Source organism: Halyomorpha halys, unplaced genomic scaffold, assembly GCF_000696795.3.
Source record: "Halyomorpha halys isolate HHAL.00 unplaced genomic scaffold, Hhal_1.1 Scaffold84.1, whole genome shotgun sequence".
NCBI classification, from domain to species: Eukaryota; Metazoa; Arthropoda; class Insecta; order Hemiptera; family Pentatomidae; genus Halyomorpha; species Halyomorpha halys.
Window position 1 is genome coordinate 490,072 of NW_027110155.1, and position 12,517 is coordinate 502,588.

The following is a 12,517-nucleotide window of genomic DNA, read 5'->3' on the forward strand; positions in this document are numbered from 1 at the left end:
TGTCCTTTACTGTATGATCTTTCCCACTGCATAAATATCAGTTATAAAACTATCTAACAGAGAAAGGAATGGGAATAACGGTGTTTTAAACCACTTTTAAGTAAACAAATTATATTATTTCAAGGACAAATTCAACGATTCAAGTAATGATAAACAGCATTTTAATTAGGCGAAAGATAAAATACTTGTTGATAGAGTCCCACCGATTATTATATTTATTCTTACAGATAGTAAATTAGGGTAAAAACAAATATTCTTTTGTAACTCTGTACTCTTTTTGTCTCATCGTTAGTAGTAAAACCAGTGTACTGAATAATGCTAGAATAACTGAGGCACAGGAGTCAGTATTGACCATAAACAACACAGCAATTGATGTATTGCTGGCAGACATTATCTTTCTAAGTAATAACTGGCATAGTGCGCAAAAAAAATTAAAGGTTCTGGAGCAATACAGAGCAAATAACTCTCTAATCTTAAACGTGGAAAAGTCAAAAGTTTTTGAATTCCACAAATCACTTTAGTCAAAACATCTCAAACCCCTTTATTGGTACGACACAAAGTTGGAGTATACAAAAACATATACATATTTAGGAGTACCTTTTGCATCCACAGGTTTTTTAATATTTATTTATTGCTATTTACAACTGTTCATTATAATACATTTAGTAAATCTGATCTAAGTTAAATTGGAATGTTACAGGCGTGTAGAGAACCTACCCATTGGTAGCAGTCTAATGACATTTTACATTAGCTGGTCTCGTGGCCATCTTCTTTTCAGACGCCTCGGAGGATTGACAGGAATGGAAGTGGATGCAAGGTTAGAAACTAGGTGGTTTGAGTGTTTAGAGAGTTTATAATGGAAGGAGTGTTATCTGGTTTGGGGTAGATTGATAACCAATGGAACATTAAGTTCTTTGTGGATGATTTTATTTGTGACAAATGTGACGGATGTCAGCTTTATGGATTGAGTAGAGGATGGGACCAAGGATACTACCCTGAGGAACACCAGTGGACTGAAAGAATAGGGATGAATAGGAACCATTGTGGTTTACTTTAAATAATCTGTCAATGAGAAAGGAACGAATGATGAGAAAGTATGTTGGAGGTAGGAATTTACGGAGTTTGTAAAGCAGTCCTGGGCTTCCACAGGTAAATCAAAAAAGGCTTCTGCATATTTCATGCAAAAATCATTCATTGTTATGCTAAAGTCTCGGAAACTCAATGGTTTCCTCAGTTCTCCTATATGCATCCCAAGTTTGGAGCCTTAGATATCTCGATGCTATCGAAATTTCTTAAATGAAATTTATTATATGGATGGCCCAATAATACCCAAAAGTCGGGACAAGCAGATGTTCAAAGGTCAACTACTGGTCCAAACTGTCATTGATGTCAGAAAAGGGACTCCCAAAACTATTTTTCAACAGACTAAGGATGCTAGATGCAGAAAGCCCTGATGTAGAATACAACTGGGTCTCACAAGTTAATATGGCAGTCCACCAATGTGAATGAGTTCAATATTTCATATGAAAACGGACTATTGAAACATAAAGGCGATATTTTTAAAAAGATCCACAACCACATAAAATAAGGTGCTTCAGCCAACTAAGAGTAGGAAACCCGGAGCATATCAAACTACACCACGGAAACAAAACCATCACTTTCAAGGAAAACGAACTACGTCCATTCTGCAAAAGTTATTTTAATAAAGGTTTGTACCACATCCTCCTAAATTGTCCAACCTTTAAAGAAAATAGACAATATATCTTAAAGTCACCCGTATCTTGCTATCTACAAAACATCGAAAATATATTCAACATTAATAGTGAAAGTAAACAAACTCTATATTTACATTGTAGCAGTCTGTATGTAACAAGTTTTATTTTATAAGTGGCATATAAATAGTAGCATGTAAATAGTTTTTGAAGCCAATTAATGTCTGTACTTTTATTACGCTTGCGTTTATTTAAAATAATTCTCATTATTTAATATAATCGAGTAATGAATATTATGCTATTAGTTTTGTATTATCCAGTTTGTTTTGTTTTTTAGTCATGGAGTACTTGTTTTATCTTTTGTTTATTGTTTTTGTAATGAAGCACTCATGTTTTGTTTCATAATAGTGTATTGTGTAATGAATTTGTACAAGACTTTGTCTTTTACAAATAAAATATATTCTATTCTACTTAATTATGTTAATAAAATAACATATGTGATTTAGGATGAGCTGAGGAGAGTCAGAAATGAAAAGGCAGTTATTTCAACCCAATTTTTGATCACTTTAATGAAAACGAAAAAAATATTTCCTAGTCAAAATTGATGAGTCTGTCATATATAGTTAGGGGGAATATAAAATGGAGGCTGTTTCAAAACGTTAAAAAAAATTTTTTTCATTCGGATCTCTATATCTTTAAAACTACGCGCAACACTAGAAAATTTAAAACATCATTTAAAGAAGAGTAAATTTGCTAAAATATGAATTCTAATAGAGCTATTTACGTTCAATAGTTTTGGAGATATAGATTTTTAAAAAGCATCATTTCATAAAAAAAATTACTGAAAAATCAGTAGTTAGTGAATTTATTTTGAGAAATCTAATATTCTATAAAGTGGTTTATTATGTTTATCTTTGTATGAGTAGTAGTTTTTATGATACTTGAATAAATAAATTCACTAAATGTTATTTTTTCCCCATAAGCCAGCAAAATACCCATCCTCCTTTCGTCCTATCTCTCTATTACCTATTATGGGCAAAATCCTCGAAAAACTCCTTTTGAAACGCTTATCTTGATTCCAACCATATAATACCAGATCACAAATTTGGATTCCGAACATCTCATTCCACAATCCAGCAATGTCATCGTGTGTTGGACGTTGTCTCGTCTTCTTTGGAGCGCGGAGTGCACTGCGCGGGAGTCATTATTCGTTCCTTTCTCATTGACAGATTATTTAAAGTAAACCGCAATGGTTCCTATTCATCCCTATTCTTTGAGTCCACTGGTGTTCCTCAGAGTAGTATCCTCGGTCCCATCCTCTACACAATCCATAAAGCTGACATCCCAACCAATCCTAACACTATCCTCACCACGTATGCCGATGACACATGTGTGCTCGCTGTTAATAATAACCCATTAATTGTATCCCAAAATCTCCAATCCCATATCAGAGCCACGGAGATTGGTGTCGTAATTGGAGGATAGGATAAATTCCAACAAATCCCATCAAATCACCTATACCCTTCGTCGTAAACCCACTGACTGCCCTACAGTTTCATTTAATGATGTTACTCTTACCCCTGTCGAAGAGATCCGCTACCTTGGACTACATTTGGACAAGCAATTAACCTGGAATCCTCACACCAGACTGAAAAGACTTATTACAGCACTTACTAGACAAACGGTCTAAACTTACAATTCATTACAAAAGACTGATACACATGACAATCATAAGGCCTATCTGGACATTCGGCGTTGGGCTGCATTAAACCTTCGAATTCCTCACGTATCCAATCCTTACTATCCTTTGTAAAATCCTAAATGCTCCTTACTTCGTAACAAATAAAATCATCCACAAAGACCTTAATGTTCCATTGGTTATCAATATGGCCCGAACCAGATATCAATCCTTCCTTTATAAACTTCCTAAAACCACTCAAACCCATTAGTTTCTAATCTTGCTTTCTCTTTTATTCCGGACAATCCTTCAAGTCGTCTGAAAAAAAAATTTCCTAGAGACCTTATATTGTAAACATGTTTTTAGAGTGCTACCATTGGGTAGTTTCTTTACATGCTTGTACCATACCATTATGATTTCCTCAAATTTACTTGATGTATTTTATGTATAGTTGTAAATATCAATAAATAAATTTAAATAAAAAAAAATGTTATTTTCTAGTTGTTCAGATAAAATGTTTTATTTTTGAAAAAACCAATCTGGAACCATAAAATGCATCATCATGCACCAGCACTCAAAATAAAGGTAATTAACCTTGCTATAATATAGTTCATGACATGTATCTTCGTAGTGCTAGTAGTTTTTATGATATTCGCATATGAATATATATTTTGCAGATGCAATTTTGTACGAATAAATGTAAATCAATTTATTTTAGAAAATATCATAAAAACTACTACTCCTACAAAGATAAATGTCGTTAACTACTTTATAGCACATTAAACTAGATTTAATTTGAGTTCTAATAGACATTTGTACGTCGAATGGTTTTTGAGATATAGATTTCTCAAAATAAATTCACTTCTGAATAGCTTCTGATTTTTCAGAGCATTTTTTATGAAATATTGCATTTTAAAAAGCTACATCTCAGGAACTATTGAATGTAAATAGCTCTATTAAAGCTTTCTTAGTGATGCTTTCTTTGGTTTTCTAGTATTGCCGGTAATTTAAAAGAGTAGAGCTTCGTATAAAAAATTAATTTTTTTAACGTTTTGAAACAACCGCCAGTTTGTATTTCCTTACCTACTTGAAGACTCATCAATTTTTACTAGTAATTATACATAATTTTCGTGAAATTAATGAAAAATTGGAGTGAAATAACTGCCTTATTTCTCCTCTTGGGCTCTTGTACTAAATGAATAGAGGAATTGAATATTCAGAACCCAACTGGTAAGTTAGGATTATGTGGTAGGAATCTATAATGGGGTATATGATACAGAATATTTAAAGTAATAAAAGCTATAAAAAACATAACATAATTTCGTATTATAATAAAATACAAATATTATGCTCCTGGTAATCAACGTTCTCCAACCAGAGTGGGAGGTTTTCATTACATGGGACCATCCGACAATTCGACGTTAAAGACGAGAATCAAAATCAATAAGTTTTAGAACTTATTTGTACATAAGGAGTTTGTTATAGATAGAAAAAGTAGATCCTCTGCCCAAAATCCAACACATCAAGTTAAGCTATATTAATTTTTTTGTAAATACTTTTTGCATCGAAGGTCACTCTGTCATTTATTGTAATAGACAGCTATTTGAATGTTAGTAAAATCGACATGCATCTACTTTGATTTATTTAGTTTTATTTTTCATGGTGAGGTTCATTTCAGTATAATTGATAATACTGGTTTTAATTATTAAGCGGTTACCTGATTGCTAAGCCTGTTAGCTGTACCTAGAATAGCTGTATCACCAAACACAAAAATCAAGTATAGTGGTAACACTTTTTGCCTCTGGAATACCAATGCTAAAGAATCAAAAGAGTATTCGGCTTACGACAGTTCCCTGGGGAACGTTGGCACATATCTCTAGGTATTATTCTGAAGTATCTCCCAGATAAATAAATCTCTTAGAGAAGAGCATGTTATCAAGTGGTGGTGTCACTAAACTTAAAGATAATATCTTCATGCCCAATTCACCATACGTTCGCGTGCAGAAAGATACTTGAGAAAATTATTTCTTCAACAATGGTTTTCTCAATTTTACTAGTAATTCTTTGTACCTTATCTATGGTAGAATGTCCGTATTCCAAATTTATGGTCAGGTTCAATTTCTTTCTTTGATTAGGGGCATTAATCTCTTGAGGAGAAATTTCTCGAAAAAATATGACAACACCAATAGCAATGATATAAGACGGGATTCTTATAACATTAGCTCATAAGATGTCATTATTGGCTTCGGTTAAAACCTGTATTGTGATGTGATCATATCTAGGCGCTTTCTTTGAGTTGCTCTCTTCTTTGATGGTATTTCGAACCTCTTTGTTGGTATTTAGAACCTCTTTGATGGTTGCTTTGATATTCATTACTAACTAAGGAGTTTCGATATTTGAAATTTTGACTAGATGTATACAACCTGTCGCTAAAACATAAATCGCCCCAACAGACAGCGTACTTGATGGCGTTTGGAAAATTGACGCCGTCAAAGTCATCACATTGGTACAATATGATAGCAGCACGGGAAATAAATTCACATAATTGATTTTTTTACAGTTCCATATGTTTTGTGGGGTGTTGAAAGTGATTTTGAAGTTTTTGAACTAAAGTTCCTGGTGCGTTGTAAGAAACTAGGCAAAACTAGTGAATTTGTTTACATTTCCGCCCTTTTCATATTTTTGCCCGTAATTCGGAAACTATATTCTTTTGAAAAGACTACTCTATAAGTTAAGTGAAATTTACTATCACTTTTATTTTTAATATTAAATGAATATTTTGATGGTACTCCAAACAAATAAGGAGCCAGAGCAAGTTTGAATGTGACAACATTTCAATAATTTGCGAAATATTAGGATTTTATTTGGATAACTGTTTATCTTGAAGAATCTTATTATGAAAAAATTGAAACACCATTAAATTTCCTGTAGAGTGCATTTAAAGAGAACTTATTCTACAGAATTCATGTAGATTAATCTCTAATTTCTAGTTCATATAAAGTGAATTTGTAAACTACTGGCTGGTTTTGTACCTGTTGTTCGAACATTCAAAAGCTATACCTATAAAATCACTAAATTATGCCTATTATTGCGTTGCATAGCACAGTCCATTCGATAATATGCATTCGGAGTTAGGAGCAATAATCTGAAAAATAAAATGTGGTTGACGAATCAAATCGAAATCATTAGCATTGATTTTTTAGAAAATTGTAAAAAAGAAAAAACTTAATATTTTGGTTAAACATATCATGTCGATGAACAATTAGATTTTCTTACATATCAACTAAGTTTTATCCTCATTGAAATAGTTTGAGAGGGCTTAGTAAATAGTATAAATAGTAAATAAATACGAGTTTGTCTCTATCCAAGGAAGGAAACTTCAACTAGCATCTTTTCTACTATTTATTATTTATTATTTCAATTTGGAGGGTACAGAAAAAAGAAAAAAAGTTTCTATCTAGCGAACTAATATTCGAATATCTGAAAAATGTGGTGAGCTGCTGGAAATGTGAAATTATTTTTTCCAATATAGAAAATCATAATAAAACCCAGGAATAGTTATTAATTTTTATCATTATAAGTAAGACAAATATTTCAAGATATTTATATAACAAATTATAAACATACGAGTATATATTTTTAAATGCCAATAAAAAAATTACTTGCAAATATGTTGTAAGAATAAAGAGATAAAATATAAATAAATGAGGTAACAAAATCATTTCATCAGGATAATAATGAATCTTATGCTTGACCATAAACAAAATCTTTATGTTGTTGAACAAGTGATTTATATTAATGTTCGTACAATCGCAAATAAAAAATATATCAACAATTTGCCGAGTGAAAGCATCGAATCCTAGTCCGAAACGATCACCACGAACACTTCCTAAGAGACCAAGGTCTTTGAATTGTATAAAAGCTTTGCGGACTGGAGTCAGCTTTGCAGTCGCCCTTACCAACACAAGATAGCAACATGAAGACTTTAGTTGTGAGTTCAAAATGTACTAACTCTTTAAGAGAGCAGTGGTGAAAATTTTGTAAAATATAATTCAATAAATGATAAGCGTGATTTTTAAATTTTAAAAAAATGCCTATTTTAATGTTACAGGTTTGTTTTCTGGCCCTTGGATTAGCTAGTGCTTCAGAACAGAGGATCAAGCGAAGTTGGTCTCATGGAGCTGTCATCCCAGGAGCAGCTACTCATGGAGTTGTAGTACCTGGAGCCGTATCTCACGGAGTTGTGGTACCAGGAGCTGTATCCCACGGCGCTGTCATTCCAGGAGCTGTGTCTTATGGCGCTGTCATTCCAGGAGCTGTTTCTCACGGTGCTGCCCTCGCTGGGCCCGTTGATGGTGGTGCTCACCTAACCGGACCCGTCAATGGTGGAGCTGCTGTAACTGGTCCCGTCAACGGAGGAGCTCATCTCACCGGTCCAGTCAATGGAGGAGCTCACATTACTGGTCCAGTCAATGGAGGAGCTCATCTCACCGGTCCAGTTAATGGTGGAGCAGCTCTATCAGGTCCAGTCAATGGAGGAGCTCACCTCACCGGTCCAGTCAATGGAGGAGCTCATCTTACCGGTCCAGTCAATGGAGGAGCTTATCTTACCGGTCCAGTTAATGGTGGAGCAGCTCTATCAGGCCCAGTCAATGGAGGAGCTCACCTCACTGCTCCTGTCAACGGCGGTGCATACCTGACCGCCCCTGTTAACGGAGGCGCATACCTAACCGCCCCCGTTAACGGAGGAGCTCACCTCACCGCTCCTGTTTATGGAGGAGCTCACCTCACCGCTCCTGTATATGGAGGAGCTCACCTCACCGCCCCTGTCTATGGAGGAGCTGTCCTCGGAGTTCCAGCCCTTGCCTCTCCAGGGTGGGCAGCTTCTTCCCTGGGCTATAGCGGCTATGCAGGACACCATGGTCATTGGGAGCATTAACCGTTTACCTCCATTATGATTGATATATGTATATTGTAAATACACTTCTTATAAAAATATTTGTTTCATATATGTATATCATCCTTACAACACTTGAGAGTATTTATATATTAATCTTCGATATTTATTCTTAATTTTGTTATCAACTACTAACCATTGATCTATATCTTTAGCCTGGAGTAACAACGAGCAATGTAATTTTTTTTTAGGTTTCTCTTCTTTTATTGTCTGTTAAAGATTAAAACAACCTTACAACAATATTACACATGCTGAAAGTGGTATTCTAATTATGAGTTAGCATGATTATAATTATTTATGAAGGACCTTTAAAATATTAATTTTAATAAAACAATTTATAGAAAGCCACTAGAGTATTAGTAAAAAAACCTATTTATTTATGAATTATTTAAAAAAAAAAAAAAAAGGATTATTAAAATTAAGTAAGCAACCACCGCTTCCCTTAACAGTTGATGCAATGATAAAGCGAAGAGTGAAAATATTGTTAAGTGTTGGTCAACTAAACTTGAATGATGCTTGTTCCTTCTGAAGCTTATATTCTATCATTCTTCTAAGTTTTCTTTTCTAATAATCTAGAGTAAAACTTTAGATTTACGAGTTAAAAGAACCTATAAGTATAAGCGATGATGGTGGTTTTAAGATTTCAAGTGGATGATGATGTTATTTTCCTTATCCTTAGTGATCTTTTTTAGGAATGCCGTGTTGAAGATGGTAACCATTGTTGAATTTTATATCCGCCAAATTTCAACCGTACCAATATTCCATTATTACAAGCTCCCTTGTTGTTTTTGGCTTTGGCTATGGTCATACCAATCCTTCTTAACATTATCCTCTTTAGCAGGTTGTCCAACGAGGGCTTCTTCATCTTTTAGTTTTCTTCCATCCCCAAACTTGTTTCAAAAAAATCTGCAGTACTATCATTAATCCTTCTTCAGGATAAAAATTATTAATAAAAGACCTTTAAAATCTCATTATTTATAGAATGTCACTGGAGTATTAAAAAAACAATTTAGACTACTGAGTGTCTGAGCACATTAATAATGATGAAATTTGCATTTTATTTTAAGCTAATCTGTAAAAGTCTTCTAAATGTTTTTATGAATTTAAATGTGACACATAATATAATTTTGAAATCATTAAAAACCGTAAATAATTTGATTAATTTATAGTAAAAAAATCTGTTTACTTATGACTTATTTAAAAAATATAATGGTTATTAGAATAAGTAGGTAACCACCCTGTCCCTTGAAAGTTGAAGTTGAGTATGAGATAGCAACTCAGTTGAACAATTTCAGTTCCAGGGAGATGTTGATTTGAAATGAGTTATCGATTTTAATGAAATTTTTCTGGTGATACTGGACCAAAAATATTAGACGTGCGTCCTAGGGTCCTCGTATTTGACATATGTAAAATAAGTAAGTAAAGTAAGTAAGTCACACGTAACACCTGCACAGTGCTCTAAAATAATGGATTATCCTCACAATACCTTGCTTCAAATTCTTCACCAAATTCAGACTCGCTTGCCTTCTTAGCCATCATCACTGCTACCTTTACTTCTTTTTTTTTTCTTTGTAGGTAATGATATCACCTGAGTTGTTATTCTGTAGGTATTCATTCCCTCCATTTTTTCATTTAAGGATTTAAAAGATGATAATAACGAATCTGAAATAATTTTTCCTTAAACATTTTTTTTGTTTACTGGAAACGACTTCTGTTTTGTTTATTTTGTCATACACTTAATCTGATTTAATTCAATCAGCATTCTTTTTTTCTGATTCTACACAAATAAAAAAAAAATCGATTTGTATATATTTACCAATTAATACATATAGAACAAGGGTGGCATAAGATGATACTAGATTTTCTAAAATTATGCAGAACTTTTTTTTCTCGGCTTCTAATGTGTATTGGCGAGGACCCTAGGACGCACGTCTAATATTTTTGGTCCAGTATCACCAGAAAAATTTCATTAAAATCGATAACTCATTTCAAATCAACATCTCCCTGGAACTGAAATTGTTCAACTGAGTTGCTATCTCATACTCAACTTCAACTTTCAAGGGACAGGGTGGTTACCTACTTATTCTAATAACCATTATATTTTTTAAATAAGTCATAAGTAAACAGATTTTTTTACTATAAATTAATCAAATTATTTACGGTTTTTAATGATTTCAAAATTATATTATGTGTCACATTTAAATTCATAAAAACATTTAGAAGACTTTTACAGATTATCTTAAAATAAAATGCAAATTTCATCATTATTAATGTGCTCAGACACTCAGTAGTCTAAATTGTTTTTTTAATACTCCAGTGACATTCTATAAATAATGAGATTTTAAAGGTCTTTTATTAATAATTTTTATCCTGAAGAAGGATTAATGATAGTACTGCAGATTTTTTTGAAACAAGTTTGGGGATGGAAGAAAACTAAAAGATGAAGAAGCCCTCGTTGGACAACCTGCTAAAGAGGATAATGTTAAGAAGGATTGGTATGACCATAGCCAAAGCCAAAAACAACAAGGGAGCTTGTAATAATGGAATATTGGTACGGTTGAAATTTGGCGGATATAAAATTCAACAATGGTTACCATCTTCAACACGGCATTCCTAAAAAAGATCACTAAGGATAAGGAAAATAACATCATCATCCACTTGAAATCTTAAAACCACCATCATCGCTTATACTTATAGGTTCTTTTAACTCGTAAATCTAAAGTTTTACTCTAGATTATTAGAAAAGAAAACTTAGAAGAATGATAGAATATAAGCTTCAGAAGGAACAAGCATCATTCAAGTTTAGTTGACCAACACTTAACAATATTTTCACTCTTCGCTTTATCATTGCATCAACTGTTAAGGGAAGCGGTGGTTGCTTACTTAATTTTAATAATCCTTTTTTTTTTTTTTTTAAATAATTCATAAATAAATAGGTTTTTTTACTAATACTCTAGTGGCTTTCTATAAATTGTTTTATTAAAATTAATATTTTAAAGGTCCTTCATAAATAATTATAATCATGCTAACTCATAATTAGAATACCACTTTCAGCATGTGTAATATTGTTGTAAGGTTGTTTTAATCTTTAACAGACAATAAAAGAAGAGAAACCTAAAAAAAAATTACATTGCTCGTTGTTACTCCAGGCTAAAGATATAGATCAATGGTTAGTAGTTGATAACAAAATTAAGAATAAATATCGAAGATTAATATATAAATACTCTCAAGTGTTGTAAGGATGATATACATATATGAAACAAATATTTTTATAAGAAGTGTATTTACAATATACATATATCAATCATAATGGAGGTAAACGGTTAATGCTCCCAATGACCATGGTGTCCTGCATAGAGGCCGCTATAGCCCAGGGAAGAAGCTGCCCACCCTGGAGAGGCAAGGGCTGGAACTCCGAGGACAGCTCCTCCATAGACAGGGGCGGTGAGGTGAGCTCCTCCATATACAGGAGCGGTGAGGTGAGCTCCTCCATAAACAGGAGCGGTGAGGTGAGCTCCTCCGTTAACGGGGGCGGTTAGGTATGCGCCTCCGTTAACAGGGGCGGTCAGGTATGCACCGCCGTTGACAGGAGCAGTGAGGTGAGCTCCTCCATTGACTGGGCCTGATAGAGCTGCTCCACCATTAACTGGACCGGTAAGATGAGCTCCTCCATTGACTGGACCGGTAAGATGAGCTCCTCCATTGACTGGACCGGTGAGGTGAGCTCCTCCATTGACTGGACCTGATAGAGCTGCTCCACCATTAACTGGACCGGTGAGATGAGCTCCTCCATTGACTGGACCAGTAATGTGAGCTCCTCCATTGACTGGACCGGTGAGATGAGCTCCTCCGTTGACGGGACCAGTTACAGCAGCTCCACCATTGACGGGTCCGGTTAGGTGAGCACCACCATCAACGGGCCCAGCGAGGGCAGCACCGTGAGAAACAGCTCCTGGAATGACAGCGCCATAAGACACAGCTCCTGGAATGACAGCGCCGTGGGATACAGCTCCTGGTACCACAACTCCGTGAGATACGGCTCCAGGTACTACAACTCCATGAGTAGCTGCTCCTGGGATGACAGCTCCATGAGACCAACTTCGCTTGATCCTCTGTTCTGAAGCACTAGCTAATCCAAGGGCCAGAAAACAAACCTGTAACATTAAAATA

At 34.3% G+C, this 12,517-nt stretch overlaps 2 protein-coding genes across 2 annotated transcripts in view; one reads left to right on the top strand and one right to left on the bottom strand.

Annotated features, from left to right (window-relative positions):
- Window positions 1–7,302: 7,302 nt before the first annotated feature.
- On the top strand, window positions 7,303–8,388 carry LOC106677033 (cuticlin 2). Its single transcript, XM_014414707.2, has 2 exons — window positions 7,303–7,381; window positions 7,502–8,388. The coding sequence occupies exons 1-2, from the start codon at window positions 7,367–7,369 to the stop codon at window positions 8,327–8,329; spliced, it is 843 nt and encodes a 280-aa protein (XP_014270193.1). The 5' UTR covers window positions 7,303–7,366; the 3' UTR covers window positions 8,330–8,388.
- Window positions 8,389–11,611: 3,223 nt separating this feature from the next.
- LOC106677034 (skin secretory protein xP2-like) overlaps window positions 11,612–12,517 on the bottom strand; it is a 13,983-nt gene continuing 13,077 nt past the window's right edge. Inside the window, exon 2 of the mRNA XM_067048294.1 lies at window positions 11,612–12,501. Coding sequence (XP_066904395.1) covers window positions 11,671–12,501 — 831 coding nt within the window. The 3' untranslated portion in view covers window positions 11,612–11,670. The remainder of the gene's footprint in view (window positions 12,502–12,517) is intronic.